The sequence below is a fragment of the Pongo abelii genome, chromosome 1, assembly GCF_028885655.2.
Source record: "Pongo abelii isolate AG06213 chromosome 1, NHGRI_mPonAbe1-v2.0_pri, whole genome shotgun sequence".
In the NCBI taxonomy this organism is placed as follows: Eukaryota; Metazoa; Chordata; class Mammalia; order Primates; family Hominidae; genus Pongo; species Pongo abelii.
In genome coordinates this window covers 189,421,879-189,438,932 of record NC_071985.2, presented here as the reverse complement: position 1 = coordinate 189,438,932, position 17,054 = coordinate 189,421,879, and the positions used below count along the sequence as shown (strand labels likewise).

Here is a 17,054-nt window from a genome sequence, read left to right as displayed (position 1 = left end):
GCATGGAGGAGTTAAAGAGCCTGGCAGACTCTAGAAATTATACGTAGTTGTACGGGACTAAAGCGTAGGGAAAGGGAGGAGAAGAGGGGGTATCTGAGACTGGAGAGGTAGACAGGAGCCTTGTAAATCAGACTGAAGAGCTTAACCTTTACCTTCTAGGTAGCGGTTGCAGTTGGTAATATCCCATGTCAAACTAATTCGAGCAAAAAGGAAATTGTATTAGTTTACATAACTGTGAAGTTCAGGACCTGAACTATCTTTAGGCCCACCTGAATCTAGGACTCAAACAGTGTCTTTCTCCCTACAGCCATAGAAGATGGTTCCAGCAGTTCTAAGCTTGAAGTTGGCACATTGTTTTTCTTAAAGGGCCAGATAGTAGATGTTTTCGGCTTTGTGGGCCATATAGTCTCTGTCACAAGTCTCTACTGTTGTAGGACAAAAGCAGCCATACATTGTTTAAACGAATAGGTGTGGCTGTATTCCAATAAAATAAAACTTTATTTATAGAAACAGGCAGCTGGCCTATAGGCTGTAGTTTGCCTGACCCTGTTCTAGGCTTGCATGGTTTGTATAGCTCACTATTTTAGAGAAAAAAAGAGACTCCCACAGCCCCCAGCATCCAAATATGAAATCTCAGAGAAGATCATGGTGCATAGCACTTAGGTCAAGTGCCCATTCTTTTATTTATTTATTTATTTATTTATTTATTTTTGAGACAGGCTCTCACTCTGTTGCCCAGGCTGAAGTGCAGTGGCAAGGTCATAGCTCACTGCAGCCTCAGCCCTTCCAGGCTCAAGCGGTCCTCCTGCCTCAGCCTCCCAAGTAACTGGGACTACAGGCGTGTACTACCATGACTGGCTAAATTTTTCAATTTTTTTTTTCATAGTGACAGGTTCTCACTGTGTTGCCTAGGCTGGTCTCAAACTCCTAGGTTCAAACAGTCCTCCCACCTCAGCCTTCTAAAGTGCTGGGATTACAGGCATGAGCCACCATGCCTGGCCAGGTGCCCATTCTTGAGCCACTTAGGAAGGGGGGGTCTCCTGATTGGTCAGCCCAGACATGTGCCCATCCCAGTAGCAGTGGTGGGGATCAGCCGAACCAGGAGCATATGGAATGAAAAGGGGGATGCTATTGTAGAAGACAGGGGAAGAGATGTGGATATCCACTGCAACATGCCAACAAGAAAGAGCATGAACTGAGTGCCTGAAAGTACCAGTGATGATCCAGCTTGAAATTGGTCCTGACACAGCCTCAGGCACCAGGCCGGCCCTGCAGTGCTGATGCACGCCCTGCCTGGCCTTTTCCTTCTGTGCAGTATTTGCATCTCAGCTGCTTTGTTTACACCTAGTCAGAATGCACTTGCCTGCTCATTCTTCCTCACACATTGCTCCACCTGCCTGGGTGGAATTAGAGGGCAGAGTTACAAGGGTGCGGGGTGGGGAGGGTGCCAGGCTGAAGCTCCTCTGCCCTTGATGGGGGCTGCTTCCCTCCTCCAGCCTCAGCATTCTCTCTCCTTATCTTGAAGGGACAGTTACTTATGGTTCTCTTCTCTTCTGTGCCTTTGTCTTACAACTACCCTTCTCAACATTCTCCACCAGGCTTACGTTTATTTACTTGTCTTTCAAGGCTTAGCTCAGTTTTGCCATTATCTCCTTTGAGACGTCTTTCCAGTACCCTCAAGTTGGTCAGTGACGTTTGTACCAAAATATAGCATGCTATACCAGAATATAGAATGTGGACATATATTTTCTTATGATTATTTCTCTACCTGTCTCTACCACTAGCTTCTTGAGGAAAGGACCAAAGCTAATTTACTTTTAGGTTCCAAGCTCGTACTTAGCACAGGACCTAGCACTGAGTAGGCAAGCAGTTGTTGGATGGGGCTGTGTTTTCCAGCTCCACCTAGTCCCGTGTAAGATACGGAAGCAAGAGCTTCCTGAACAGGCTTGGAATAGTACTGTTCCAAGTGTTGGTTGGCACCTGATGTTTGTCTCTTTACCTCTGCGCTGCCTCCCTCAGGACATATGATGCCCACCTGCTCTTAAACTTACCATCCTTTCTCCTTCGACTCCTGCTCTCCCATAGGACCCATCTCCCATGGGGTTCATTCAAGTGGTCAGCAAGGGGAACGCAGCAAGACACATATTTGACAGGGCATTTAGAAAGTGTTCACATTACTTGCTTAGACATACACCAGGCTCTTCCTGTGCATGGCCCTTTATGGTGGGGCTGCAGCAGCTAGATCCTAAGCAAGACCATGTAGACTCTAGAACACCTATCTCCCTACATTATGTCTATCCTGCCACTACTCAGAGAAGGTTCTAGGAAGGTGGATCTGTGGGATTTGGCTTCATCCTGTTGGATGACAGTCTCACCTTGTGGGAGCCAAGGCCTGTGGTTGAATATAACAGACTGATGTGCTGTGGTCCCTGGTCTAAGAAGTCATTGCTGGGCTCTGCCTTCCCTTTGTCTCATGGGCTGCTTGCACTCGTCACAGTCATTGGGAGAAGTGGCTAAAAGGCTGGCCACCCAACCAACCAGGCACAGATGTCAAGCTGAAACCATCTGTTACCCTAATCCAGCAAACCCATATCTGGAAGCATATCTGGAAGCACCTCTTTCAGTTGGGTTGGTAGGAACTAGGAGGAAGACCCTACCCTAGATCTGCTGGTGCCCACACATAACTACTCCCTCACCTCACTCCTTAATAAGACCAGTCAGCTTTCTTGCCAGTCTGTGGATACAGGCTTAATATTCCAAGCCTTAGAACATAGTCTAGGTTGATGAGCCAGCGTTGAGGACATTCACCTTATACGCTGCACCTTAGCCACATTTTTGAGCATTAAGTGAGCTGGAAGATCTCTTAGGAGGGCCCCAGGTTGCCCTTCCTGCTGGTTAGCCTGACCCTTATGCCTAATCATAGTCCTCTTTCAGTCTACAGGTCTGGGAGCAGGGCAGCCTCCTGGCTCCTGAGGTTCCACCTATGCTGTGAGAGACACAGGGGGTCAGGTCCACACTCAGCATGTACTCTCCCAGGGCCCCAAACCCCCAAACTACTAGGCTGTAGGATCTAAGGAGAAAGGATAGGCAAGTTCCAGTGCAACTTCCGTCTCCTCCTTCCCCGGGTCCTTCTCACGCACTCACACACACCCTGCTGAAACCTGATCCTGAGGCTGCCTCGCATGCCGGGGTGCTGGCGGGGCTGGCGGGCTGGGGCCTGTCTTTTGGAGCCTGCCCCACCCTGCCCTGCTACCCTCTAGGCCAGGGCAAGCAGGTCAGGCGTCCCACCCCCGCTAGTCTGACCAGTCATTCTACACCTTAAGGGCCACCTCCACCCTGGCCAGGCCCCCAAACTGGCACACTGGTCTGGACGGAAGCCCCTGGATTCTGTTCCAGGTATAGCCTGAGGTTAGGCCACCTGCATAATTAACACACACACACACCATCTCTACCATCACCCCACCCCCACATTTCCTGTTGTTTATGGGCCCCGGCCCATTTTCCAAGGCCTCTGCAGGTGCCAAGTCACCTCACAGGGGATGAACAAAGTGCGGTGGGAACACTGGAGGAAGAGTGCAAGCCTCCCTGGGGGAGTCGGGAGACTGTCCAGAGGAAGTAGTCTTTCAGCTTAATAAGAATGAAACAGAACAGAGGATGCCAGAGGCTGGGAAGGGAGAAATAGGGAGAGACTTGTTAAATTATACAAAATCACAGCTAGATAGGAGGAATAAATTCTAGCATTCCATGGCACTATAGGGTGATTGTAGTTAACAATAATATATAGTTTCAAATAGCTAGAAAGAAGATATTGAATGTTCTCAACACAAAGAAATGATAAATGTTGGCCGGGCGCAGTGGCTCATGCCTGTCATCCCAACACTTTGGGATGCCAAGGCGGGCAGATCACCTGAGGTCAGGAGTTTGAAACCAGCCTAGCCAACATGGAGAAACCCTGTCTCTACTAGAAATACAAAAATTATTTGGGCGTGGTGGCACACACCTGTAGTTCCAGCTACTCGTGAGGCTGAGGCAGGAGAATCGCTTGAACCTGGGAGGTATAGGTTGCAGTGAGCCAAGATCACACCACTGCACTCCAGCCTGGGCAACAGAGTGAGACTCTGTCTAAAAATAAATAAGAAATGATAAATGTTTGAGATGATGGATATGCTAATTACCCTGATTGGATCACAATACATTATAGGTATCACAATATCACTTTGTACTCCATAAATAAGTACAATTATTATGTGCCTATTAAAATTTTTTTAAGAATAAGAATGCATTTTTTCCAGGCAAATAGAGAAGGAAAGTGGTTGGGAAATAGAGCATAGGTGTACATTTCAGGCAGAGATAATGCATGTGTAAATGCAAGAAGATGGACATGTCTCCAAATAGTGCTGCACTGGGAGTATATAACAGTAGTTCCAGGGGAGTAAAATCTAGATTGCATTGGATTGGAGGGTGACTAGGAGATGAGGAAGTGGAGACAGAATATCCACTGCTCTTCCTAGAACTTTTGCCATGAAGGGATGAAAGAGAGGCTGGTAGCTAAAGCGGGTACATGGCCAGGAAGCTTTGTTGAATTTGTTTGTTTGTTTGTTTTTCACAGGGGAGAGACCTGAGCCTTATTGTGTGCATAAAGAGAAACAAACAGAAATGGAATCCATAGCATGATAGAAAGATCTGCTTTGGTGTCATAGGGATGGGGTAAGGAGGCCAAATTTAAGAATAGGTAAAGGGGCTGATAGATTTGTGGGTAAGGAAGCCAAAAGCTGAGGGAGTACCTATCTGATGGTCTTGGTTTTTCTGTGAAGTAAGAGAAAAGATACCTGCTTAAAGAGAGTTGGAAAAGGATAGAGTTTATGGAGAGTAGAGAATGTTTGGAATAGCTGCTGAGCAAAGTTGAGGGCCTAGCGCCTCATAAATTTGTGGTGGCATCAGTGCACTTTAGTGTATATATGTGTGTGTGTTCTCGCAGCCCCTCAAGTATAAAAGGTACAACAGTGTAAGATTAGATAAATCTCTGGTTAGATTTTGCCTAATGTGTGAGACAAAAGGACGGTGGAACCAACGGGTACAGGACCCTGGCAAGAGTGAGATTGAGGAGATGGATGGGATCTAACCAAGAGAGATAATAGACTAGAAGTATGTATAGAAATCAAGTGGGTTTGGAGTGAAGAAAGCAAAGGAGAGAAAGAGAAAATAGAACATGAAGAAATTGCATTCAGAGAGTATTGGAGATTAATATTTTCAAAGTGATGAAGAGTTTCAGAATGTGGCTGTGGGACTGAGTGCCTGACGTGGAGTGAAGATGAGAGGGTCACTGGAGTCAAGTAAGTCATCTTTGAGGCCAGAGTTGTAGGCATTGAAGTTTCTGAAAATAATTGAGCAAGAATTGGATTTGCGTAGAATATGAGACAGATGCTGAAACGTTGAATGAATATGGCAGAGTTGGTAGATGATCGGTTGAAACTTGGTAATAAAAGTGATGGCGATGTAGTGATGGAGGTGAGGATGATGTTGGGCAAAGTTATGGTGCTGGCTGTGATTGTTAGAAATTCCACATCCACCACTGTCCTTTCTGAGAGTTCTAGGGTAACAAGAATGTAGAGTGTTCCAAGTCCTTGTTCCCATCTTGAAACCTGATCTCCCCATCACCATGAAAGCATGTCTGTGGTCAAGAGAAGGAGGAGGAAGAAGAGACTAGAGCACAGCACAGGACATGTTGAGGGAACAGTCCTTGAATCCATGCAGCTGCAATCAATGATATAAGGAGGGGAAACCAGGAAAAAAAAAACAAGCGTGCAAATCTCCTAAGAAAAGGTGAAGAAAAGCCACAGGATAGTCTTAGAACAGGTAAAGAGAGGCCTTTGTTAGTCATATGGAACTAGATAAAATTGGATCTGGTCTTTACACCAACCAGAATAGACCAGAGATTTAAATGTAAAACATGAAAACACACAAGTACTAAAAAAGTATGGATGAATTTCTCTATAACCTGGGGATGAGAAAAACTTTCCTATGACTCAAACTCCAGAAGCAATAGGGGAAAGACTGATAAATTTGACTTAAAACAACAACAACAACAACAACAAAAACCTATTGTGTGGGAGGCCAAGAGTGACTGACCATAGCAGCAGCTTTCTGCCTCCTGCTTTGAGAAAAAATAAAAATCTTTTGCAAAAATGAGGGGGGAAATAAAGAAAAGAAAACACCATAACCCAAGTAAATAAATAAATAAACAAGGGAAAATATTTGTAACTGTATCTCAGAGAATTTATATATTAAGTATATAAAGAACTTTAAAAAAAGAGAAGAAAAAAACAATACCTAAAAAATAGGCAAGAGATACAAATAAAGTTTACAGAAAAAGAACTGCAAATGGCCCTTCCATATATGAAATAATGCTAAATTCCACTCATAACAAAAGAAATGCAAATTAAGATGACAGTGAAATACTATTTTTTTTCTATCAGACTAACAAAATCGAAATGTTTGACAATGTACTCTTGGTGATGTTGCAGGGGCTGTGGGGGAGTGGCACTTTCATATATCACTGGTGGGTATTGCAAAATGGCACAATCCCTGTGGAGGGGAATTTGGCAGTATGGAGCAAAATTAAAGATATACACTTTCCCTTTGATCCAGCAAACGCACTTTTAGGAATCTATTTCAAAGATACATTGGCAAATAGAAAAGATATATGCATTAAGTTATTCATTGTAACCACTACTAGTAGAACCTACTTTACAAAAGACTGGAAACAACCCAGGAGATTGATTGAAGAAAATAAGGTACATAATCAATCATGGAGTATTATTGAGTATGTAATTATAATGGAGTGCTCACCAGGATATATTGTTTAGTAATAAAAGAAAAATAGACAAAACAGTATGTATACTGTGTTACATTTTTAGTGAATAAAGAAGGGAACAGGAATACACACACACACACACACACACACACACACACACACTTCATTTATTTGCTTATATCAAGAAAACAAAAAGGATACAATAAAACTAATAAAAATGAATACTGTATGGGACTAGAAGTAACAGGCTGACAGAGATGAAAGCTAGACTTCTTTGAATATATTTTGTTTGTGAATTTAATTGTGTAACTATGCAAAACTCTATATCATCATTAAACAAAATCAATGAAAATGAGGGAAAAACTCTCCCTTAAAAGCAAAAGCAGAATGAAACAAATGAACCTAACTATGTATCATGTCATTGATACATTAAACTCAGCAGAATTATTTCAACTGGCAAATGCAAAGTAATTTGTCTGTTCTTCTAGTGGGGTATACCCTAAGGCAGAAGGAACTGCAAAGAAACCTTAAATTGTTTTTAGTAATGGTAGTGTTAGTAGTATACTGGTATTGTTTTTCTGAAACCATTATATACATTTTCTATATGTATACGTTAGGATCAAGCAAAAAAAGTAGTTGTGTTAATGTCACTGGAAACAAGGATATCAGCTTAAAAGAGATACAAATATAAAGTCAAATATAGTAGGTAAACAATTTTTTGCATGTGAATTATATATCATAAAGCTGTTTTAAAAAAGAAAAAGAAGATAAATACAAATCTTATAATCCTAATTTTGAATTGGAAATACTAGTTACAAATGAATGATGTATTCTTTTCCTCAAAAAATTAATTCCCACCCTGAGCAATATAGTGAGACTCCATCTCTACAAAAAATAAAAAATAAGCCAGACGTGGTGGCACATGCCTGTAGTCCTAGCTACGCAGGAGGCTGAGGTGGAAGGAACGCTTGAGCCCAAGAGTTTGAGGTTGTAGTAAACAAAGATCACACCACTGTACTCTAGCCTGGGCAATAGAGCAAGAGCCTATCTCAAAAAAAAAATTATAGTTAAAATTTTAGGTGTGATAATGTTTTAAGAAAGGTTGTTTAGGTATGGTTTATGTTTTAAGGTGTCCTTATCTTTTAGAAAATAATGCTGAAATATTTTATGGATGAAATGGCATAATTTCTGGGAATTTTCAAAATAGTATACAAAGAAAGTGGATGGGGTATAAAAGAAACAAAACTGACCATGATTGAAAATTGCTGAATCTGGGTGATGGGGGTGGCATGGTTGACAGTACTATTTTTTCTGCCTTTTTATATGTGAAATTTTCCATAATGAAAAGTTTAAAAATATATACACCGGAGAAAAAAATGAGTTCCCTTTGCAAAGAAATGCACCTAACTAGCAGAAGTGTTAGAGGAGAGCTGGCTGAATCATTCAAGAAATAGAAAGAGCAGCTACAGAAAGAAAATCCAAAGCCGAAGGCCTGATAAAAGAGAGAGACGAAGTGGAAAGTGTTTGAGGCTGAGCATGGTGGCTCACGCCTATAATCCCAGCACTTTGGGAGTCTGAGGCAGGAGGATCACTTAAGCCCAGGAGTTGAAGACCACCCTGGGCAACATAGTGAGACTTCATCTCTATTAAAAATAAAAATAAAATGAGAACTTAGCTGGGTATGGGGGTGGATGTCTGTAGTCCTAGCTACTCGGGAGGCTGAGGTGGGAGGATCACTTGAGCCCAGAAGTTTGGGATTACAATGAGCCGTGTTCACGCCACTGCACTCCAGCCTGGGTAACAGATGTATATGGGACAGATGAACGTGCTCAACAATATCTGAATGCAACTGGGAAAATATGGAATATGGGGCACTCTACAGGACAAATAACCTGTATACATAGAACTAGGAAATATGTGTATGTCCTGGTTTTGACGAGCCTGGAAATAATGACCAACCCATAACAACATGAGCTTCCCTAGCTACTCTGATGGTGATCTGTAAATACCATTACCAATTAAAAGGAACCAGGCTTCCCTGGGAAAATGACTGATTCCAAGTCGGGGCAAGAAATGTACAAGATCAACCTCAAAAATCTTTTCATACAAGAAAGCCAGGACATTATCAAAGATTACTAGGATGTGTGTAGAAGATTCAGGAGCCAAACTGAAAAGACTCCACTGGCCAAAGATGGGATAATCTGAGCATCAAAAAATAATGATTGGCTGGGCTCAGTGGCTCACGCCTGTAATCCCAGCACTTTGGGAGACCAAGGCGGGCGGATCACCTGAGGTCAGGAGTTCAAGATCAACCTGACCAACACAGTGAAACCTCATCTCTACTTAAAATACAAAATTAACCAGGCATGATGGCAGGTGCCTGTAATCCCAGCTACTCGGGAGGCTGAGGCAGGAGAATCACTTGAACCCAGGAGGCAGAGGTTGCAGTGAGCTGAGATCGCACCATTGCACTCCAGCCTAGGCAACAAGAGCAAAACTCCATCTCAAAAAAATAAATAATAAATAAATAAGTAAATAAGAATAATGGCTACAAAAATTACAGTAGATTGACATATATCAAATACATGAAAATGTCTGAATTCCTAATGATTAAAATATTAAAAAGCCTCATTAATCATCTTTGGAGGCTGCTAAGGAATCAGCTCATTATTCTGCAAATGGGTAAATAAGGGGGAAAATTAAGCATTTTATCTGATCTTTTCTGTAGGACTGCTACCAAAGAGTTAGTGAGAGAAAGTTTATAGAAGTACTGTAGCATCTCCTAAAGAAAGGATAGATCTAGGCGGTGATCCTCAGTGGCTGCTACAAGCATTCTGTGCAGAGCCGCTGAGAACTTTTATCAGTTCTAGCCAAGAACACTTGAACCTAGTCTTTTTTAAAATTTGAGATGGAGTCTCGCTCTGTCGTCCAGGTTGTAGTGCAGTGGCGTGATCTCAGCTCACTGCAACCTCTACCTCCCAGGTTCAAGTGACTCTCCTGCCTCAGCCTCCCAAGTTGCTGGGACTACCGGCATGCCCACCATGCCTGGCTAATTTTTGTATTTTTAGTAGAGACAAGAGTTTCGCCATGTTAGCCAGGCTGGTCTCAAACTCCTGACCTCAGGTGATCCGCCTGCCTTGGCCTCCCAAAGTGCTGGGATTGGAGGCACGAGCTACTGCGCCCAGCCTGAACCCAATCTTGATCAATAATTTTTTTATTTTTTTGAGGCAAGGTCTCACACTGTCACCCAGGCTGGGGTGCAGTGGTGTGATCTGACCTCACTGCAGCCTCAACCCCCTGAGCTCAAGCGATCCTTCCACCTCAGCCTCCCAGATAACTGGGATACAGTCTCTGTATAGCAGGAGAAAGGCAGTCTACGAAGCAATCTACAAAATAATATAGGAAAAGAAAAATCAGGTTGGATGTATACCATAAGGTTAATTATCTCTGTGTTGTACAATTATGGGTATTTTTATTTTTTATGTGTGCTTGTCTGTATTTTTTCCAAAATTAACACGATACAGGTTGCACAAAAAATGAGGTGTTTTTAAAAGTAAAACTTACCGAACTTTTCCAATCATCTGAATAAAAAGAAAGCAGAGGAAAAGGAAAAAAAAATGTCGAGATCATTTGGCTAGATCTTAGGCATATTTTATTAGCATATGACATCTAGTACATATTGGAAAGCAGATAAAATCCTGTCCAAGCTTGACTCTGAGAGAAACTTTCCAGAAATTTTATAAGCTCAGTCCTGACACAGAAGAAGAGGTTCTTGGTGCAGGCTTATCCAGGGACCATGTTTACTTTGATATTACACATAGACCATGACCAGGATCCTCAGAGCCTCTAGCAAAACATCAAATATATTAATTTACTTAGATTTTATATACTTGGCACAAGAAATATGCGTTACCCTTTTACATGGGGTGGTAGTGGGAGTGCACTGACTCAGTTGCTGGGACCCAACTCAGAGCTCCCAAGTGTTGACATCTTCCTAGCAAGAGTGATGGGGGAGGGAGCAGGATTCCAAGTTTTCTGCCTCTTTCAAGTTCATGTCAAAATCTCTAATAATACCAGACCTCTGAGTGATAACTGATACTGTTCCTCCTGGGACTGCTGGTTATAATGGTGTTAGTGATGATAGGGATGAGAAATCCATGCTGTGGTTGCTTCTGGGCTTGGAGGGCCACCCCTGCAGCCTCCAGTTATTCAGTGGCTGATTCAGGGTGAGTTAGAAATAACAACACAGAGCCATGGAGGCCCAGGCCTCCACACATTCATTTATGGCCAGGAAGGTCCTGAGCAGGCCCCATGGCAGAATTCTCAGCACACAGTGAGTGATCAGGAACTGGCCATCTTTGGGGCTGCCAGGTTCCCTGAAAAGGGCCTTCAAAGCAGGGTGCTAGCGCCCATGTGAAGTTGTGCTCTCCAGTCATCTCTGAAGAGCTCAATTCCTGCTGCACCTTCTCCCTCTTCCTCACTTCCCTTTGCCTCCCTTCAGACTTCATTTCCTCCTCCCCAAGCCTGTCCCCTCCCTGCCCATTCCAAGAAGAGTAAGACTTGCCTGTTCTTTCACCCCAGCTGAGCATCACTTCACCCTCCTTCCCTCGCCTTTCCCCCCATCTCCCCTCCAGGCCTAGATCAACCCTTCCTCTGAAGCTCTGGGTCTCTCCTCACTTCCACAGGAACTTAGCCTCCTCTCTTTCCTTCTCTCCACCAGCAAATGCACTCAGATTCCTACTGGTCTGAAACCTCTCCCCTCGGCCCTGCCTCCTAGGACTCTGCTTTTTCTTTCTCTTCCCTACCAAACTTCTGTCTCCTGTAGCTTTTAACCTGCTTTGCCCTCTCACCATGAATTCTCCTTCTTCCTCACTGTGGGTGGTCCACTTCCCAGAATTCTCTCCAAAATCTGTCTCCATGTACTGGCTGTATTTTTGGATATATTTCTGCTCAACTGGACAGTGTCTCATCTCTGTGTTCCCAGATTGCAGGAACAGTGTGGGCAGCAGTGACTATTTGATGGATGCCTGCACAACCTTCCAGAGAGCTTCCAGCTCTGAGAAATTGATCCTTGCTGAGCAAATCTTGTCTCTCCACTCCTACAGCTGGCCAAATAAAGACTGACCAGGCCTACTCCCTCAGACTCAGGCTCCACTGAACAAGATCTGTCAAACCCCTCAACAGCTACCCAGTGAACACTGGGTGGAGGCGGGTATGCCGGATTGCAGAGGGGGCTTCCAGCAGATCCTTAGCCAAGACCGACACACGGAAGTGCCACCAGTACTCCAGACTGTTGCGTTTTTGTGATCCTCAACAGTCCTGTTATATTCCAGGTTCTCCAAGCCAGCACCCATGTTCCTGGACGACTCCTTTCGCAAGTGGGCTAGAATCCGGGAGTTTGTGCCACCTTTTGGGATCAAAGGTCAAGGTATGTTGGGAACCCTGACCTACATTAACATCTCATCCCCCCGACTGTCTCCCTATCCTTCAGGACAAGGCTACATCCTCGGAAGTCTCCATGCTGAGAATCCACCCTTCCTCTACTCTCAACAAATCTTCTCTACCTTTCTCCCTTCTTTTTTTTTTTTTTTTTTTTTTTGAGATAGATCCTTGCTCTGTCGCCCAGGCTAAAGTGCAGTGGCATGATCTCGGCTCACACAATCTCCACCTTTAAGATCCTCCTACCTCAGCCTCCTGAGTAGCTGGGACCATAGGCAGGCACCACCATGCCTGGCTAATTTTTTCTTTGTATGTTTAGTAGAGACAGGGTTTTACCATGTTGCCCAGGTTGATCTCAAACTCCTGGACTCAAGTGATCTGCCTAAAGTGGTGGGGTTACAGGCATGAGCCACCGTGCCCGGCTTCTTCTTTAATGGAATATTTACACAGAGCCCACCGCTTTGCCAGGGGCTGAGTATACAACAGTGAAGTAGACAGATTGTTTCCTCTCCTCAAAAAGCTCCGGTATAGCGGAGATTCAGATACTTAGAGTGCAGAGCTCTGGTGAGGGAAGTACAAGGAGCTGTGAGAACACAGAAAAGGTGTGCTGTAGACAGGAACACTAGAGTACTAGGTATAGTAAGGACATTCCCAGAGAAAACAGATACTGTCCCCTAGGAGTGCCCCACGCCCCCCATCAGCCCATCCTGATATTTTTCACCTGAACCTCGTCTCCCTTCCAACCCTTCCTTATCCTGTCCAAGGCTAACCTTTCCCCTACACTCTCACAAACTCCTGTTCCATTGCCTTGGGGACCTCACCCACACAGCTCCCTCCTAACTTAAGACTTTCCCATCCCTAGTAGTTAAACAATTCTGCTTCTTTGTCAAGTTCTGTGCTATTTCATGGCATGGTGGAAAATAATCTGGACTTATGGGTCAGGCAGAGAGGGATCAGATCCCCATACTGCCTCTTTACTAGCTGTGACCCTGGACAAGTTGCCTGTCTGTGCTTTAGTTCCGTCAGCAGTTGAATGGAGAGAATAATACTACTGTGTAAAGTTGTGGTCAGAATTACATAAAATAACTGCTAAAGGGGTGATATCATTTGGCCAGGAGACTCAAGAATACCTGAACCCTCTACTCAGCCAGACTACCTCTCCCTGAAAAGAAGACAGTGGCCAGGAAAAACACTGTTGAACTGGAGCTTTGACCTCAGACCTTCAAGGACAAATCTAATGGGTTGGGTTAAACCATATGAAGAACCCCTTTTCCCTGGGTGCAGGCAGCCAAGAGGGCCACTCTTCTCTCTTGAATCTGCACTCAAGACTCAGATGGGATAGCTACAAAGGCCAGGGAAGTTTGATATGGAGCCCATCAGCCAGCAAGCAGAGAGCACCTGCTAATGTGTGCCCTTTCTGCTGAGGTTCTCCTCCTAGAAAACAAAGCCCAATCCATATCCTTGACCTTGGCTTATTTTAGTAGCAATATGCTCTTCCTTAAAGGTGAAATTGGAAGTGGGAAAAGGAGGGAATCTGTGGCCTTTCCTAAAGCCCACCATAAGGTATAACTGAAGGCACTTAGTGTAGAACATTGCTTAAAGGTTTGTTTCCCTACCCCATTCTCACTCAACTTCTGGAAGGATTAACTGCACCTACTGCCTCCTCTTTCTCACCATTTACTCCTGAAGAATATCTGCATCCCTGCCCATCCCACCCCACCATTCCAGTGAAACTGCTCAGTGTCCCAGAGAAATCCAAGGGATACTTCTCAGTCCTTAACATGACCTCTCGGCTACCTCTGCCTCCTTTAAAAAAGTATAAATTTGTTATTTTTAATTTTGGAGACATCTTTTCTTTAGATGAAATATTTCAAGCATACAAAAAATACTAGGAATAATGAGCATTGATGTACCTTCTACCCAGCTGAAGAAATAAAACATGAGATACAATTAAAGCTTCTGTGGGGCCCTTCCTGCTCCATTCTGTTCCTTCCCCTGGAAGCCATTATTCTGCATTATCCTGGCTTCATTGTTGGCATTCTTATGCCTTGTTTATATATGTTTGAGACAGGGTCTTGCTTTGTCACCCAGGCTGGAGTGCAGTGGCACACACACGACTCACTGCAACCTCAACTCCAGCGCTCAAGCAATCCTCTCACCTCAGCTCCCCAAGTAGCTGGGACTACAAGCACACACTAGCACTACTAATTTTTTGTATTTTTTTGTAGAAACAGGGTTTAACCATGTTGCCCAAGCTGGTCTCAAACTCCTGAGCTCAAGCAATCCTCCCTCCTTGGCCTCCCAAAGTGCTGGGATTACAGGTGTGAGCCACCACACCCGGGCTTGTTTATGTATTTTCACTACATATTTATATATTTATTAAAAATATAGTACCGCTCTTACATGTCTTTAGACTTTACAAATGGTGTCATTATATGTACATATATTTGTGTATATGTGTATGTATATTCTTCATTTTTCTGAATATTGAGATTTATCTATATTGGTACATATAGCTGTAGGTCATTGATTTTTTTTTTTAATGGCTGTGTAGGATTTCATACACCACGTTTAATCTGGTTTTTTGTTTTTGGTGGACATTCAGCTTGCCTCCAACATTTTGCTATTACAAACAGTTCATCAGCGAACACTTTTGCATGTCTCCTGGAGCAAGTGTGTGACTTTTTCAATGCTCCGCACCTAGGAGCATAGTTGTAGGATCTTAGTGCATGCACATCTTCGTGGTTATTTGATGTTATTAAGATGCTCTCCATTGTGGTGATACCAGTTTACTTTATTTTTAGGTCTTTACGTACATTATTTTATATCTTCCTAACAACTCCACAAAATAGGAATTACTTTCATTTTAGAGATGAGGAAACTAAAGCTCAAAGAAAGGAAATGATTTTTATAAGGTCACAGAGCACAGCCAGTATTTGACTCCAAAGCCAATACCCTTGCTATTCACTATACATCATATTATAGTGCTCTCATGATACCAGAGTTTGGAAGAGCAGTCCTTATTGCCAAAGCCAGAGAGAGGCCAAGGAGATGAGGTCTAAATAGTGGGCATAGGTCTGAGAGCACAGAAGTCACGGGGGTCTTTGCTGAGTGGAGTGCAGGTGGGCAGAGCCAGGCTCAGGGAGTAAAGAGGTGAGGAGGTAAAGACAGCCTGGCAAAGAGCAGTATTCAGGGTTGGCAATGTGAGAGGGAGGAAGTGAGGGAAAGGTGATGTCAGATAATGAGGCACGTGGTGAACTCTTCAGTTGCTGGGTGTCTCATTTGTTTCCTGATATCTGTTGGGTGGGAGCACAGAGATAAGTACAAGGTGGTCTCTAGCTCTGAGCAGGTACTCCCATTCCAGGGAGACTGTGTGCGCCAGCTTCCAGGGAAGGTCCTGGCCTAAGAATGTATGTCCTGGGGCCTGACTACAGAGCCTCAGAAAACCAGATGAGCCTCCCAGAAGCCTGGGAGAGAAGCTGCGTGCCAGTTAGGGACGGGCTCCTGGCAGTGATATGCCTGTCTGTTTCCTGCCTTCACCTCCTTTCTCAGGAAGAAAGTCAGGGCAGTGGCCCAACACATCCTTGTGTCCAGAGCTCTCTCCACTTCCACTTTCACTCTAGCCCCTAGGAACTTGTGCCTTCCAGTAGGATTGTCAGTAAACATTTTATAGAAACGTAAGTGACCCTGTAACAGAAACCTCTCTCCTCTGTCTGCAGACAATCTGATCAAAGCCATCTTGTCAGTCACCAAAGAGTACCGCCTGACCCCTGCCTTGGACAGGTGAGCCACACACTGCGCAGCCTCCTACCCACCGCTGCCTGGTGGTGTGCAAAGGTGTTGAGGCCCAGCTGGCCTTCCCTGGACATGGGCAGTTTCTCCAGCACATCCGCACATGCACATACAGTACACACACAGGGTGGGTGGAGCAGGTAAGCGGAACCACTCCACCTGACTTGCATCCCCACGGGCTGTCAGCACTTGGCAAGACATCCCAGTCCTCAGATACCAGAGGTTTGAGGGTAAGAACTGAAGACACTGGGGCTGGGACTAGCCCAGCAATGGGACTGAGGGCCTGGGTGGCGGGGGCAGGTGAAGGGGGGGCAAGGCTTAAGTCCAGAAGGCAGTGACAGCTCCCAAACTAACAGACCCTAGAGCGGGAAGCCCCAGGGCCAGGGATGGGAGAAGCAAGATGGGTAAGCTCTCTAGTGGCTGCTGGGAGCCTTGAGTCCTAGAGCCTCCTGTCCTGTTCCCCTTTTCTTGCTTTCCTGGTATAGCCCCAAGCTCAGCCCACTTTTCCCCCTCCCCTGAAGCCTGCCTAAACACCACTACCCCTTGGGGAACCTTTACCCTAGAATGTCATTTTACCAAAGCTCCCTCCTCACCACCCAGGCCTGGCACCCAAGCCTTTCCATGGCCCTGTTTTCCTGGGGAAGTGTCTGGGCCTAGACAGAGATGCTGGAGAGTCTAAGGGCTCAGCTACCCATTGTATGGTTCAGGCCTTCTCTCAGAAATGCTGCCAGAAGCCCATTGGTCTTCTTCCTCTATCCCAGCCTGGTCCTGGACAAGGGCGTGGGGTCAAGGGCCAAAGGAGCAGGGGAAGAGACCTGGTGGGCAGCTCTCTGTACAGAGGTCTCCGCCTCTCTCCCCTCAGCCTCCGCTGCCGCCGCTGCATCATCGTGGGCAATGGAGGCGTTCTTGCCAACAAGTCTCTGGGGTCACGAATTGACGACTATGACATTGTGGTGAGGTGAGCTCCCCAAAATGGCACCTCGGGTGAGTGTCCTGGCCCCAACCCTTA

General features: G+C 44.8%; 1 protein-coding gene across 30 annotated transcripts in view; it reads left to right on the top strand.

Annotated features, from left to right (window-relative positions):
* ST3GAL3 (ST3 beta-galactoside alpha-2,3-sialyltransferase 3) overlaps nucleotides 1-17,054 on the top strand; it is a 226,825-nt gene that overhangs the window by 176,067 nt on the left and 33,704 nt on the right. For all 30 annotated transcript variants that reach the window (XR_008515381.2, XR_010135986.1, XR_010135985.1 and 27 more), the window contains 3 exons: nucleotides 12,148-12,242; nucleotides 15,973-16,036; nucleotides 16,908-17,003. Coding sequence is in view for 27 of the 30 variants with exons in the window: in XM_024247713.3 (XP_024103481.1) it covers nucleotides 12,148-12,242; nucleotides 15,973-16,036; nucleotides 16,908-17,003 (255 nt within the window). In the remaining 3 variants the exon portion in view is untranslated. The remainder of the gene's footprint in view (nucleotides 1-12,147; nucleotides 12,243-15,972; nucleotides 16,037-16,907; nucleotides 17,004-17,054) is intronic.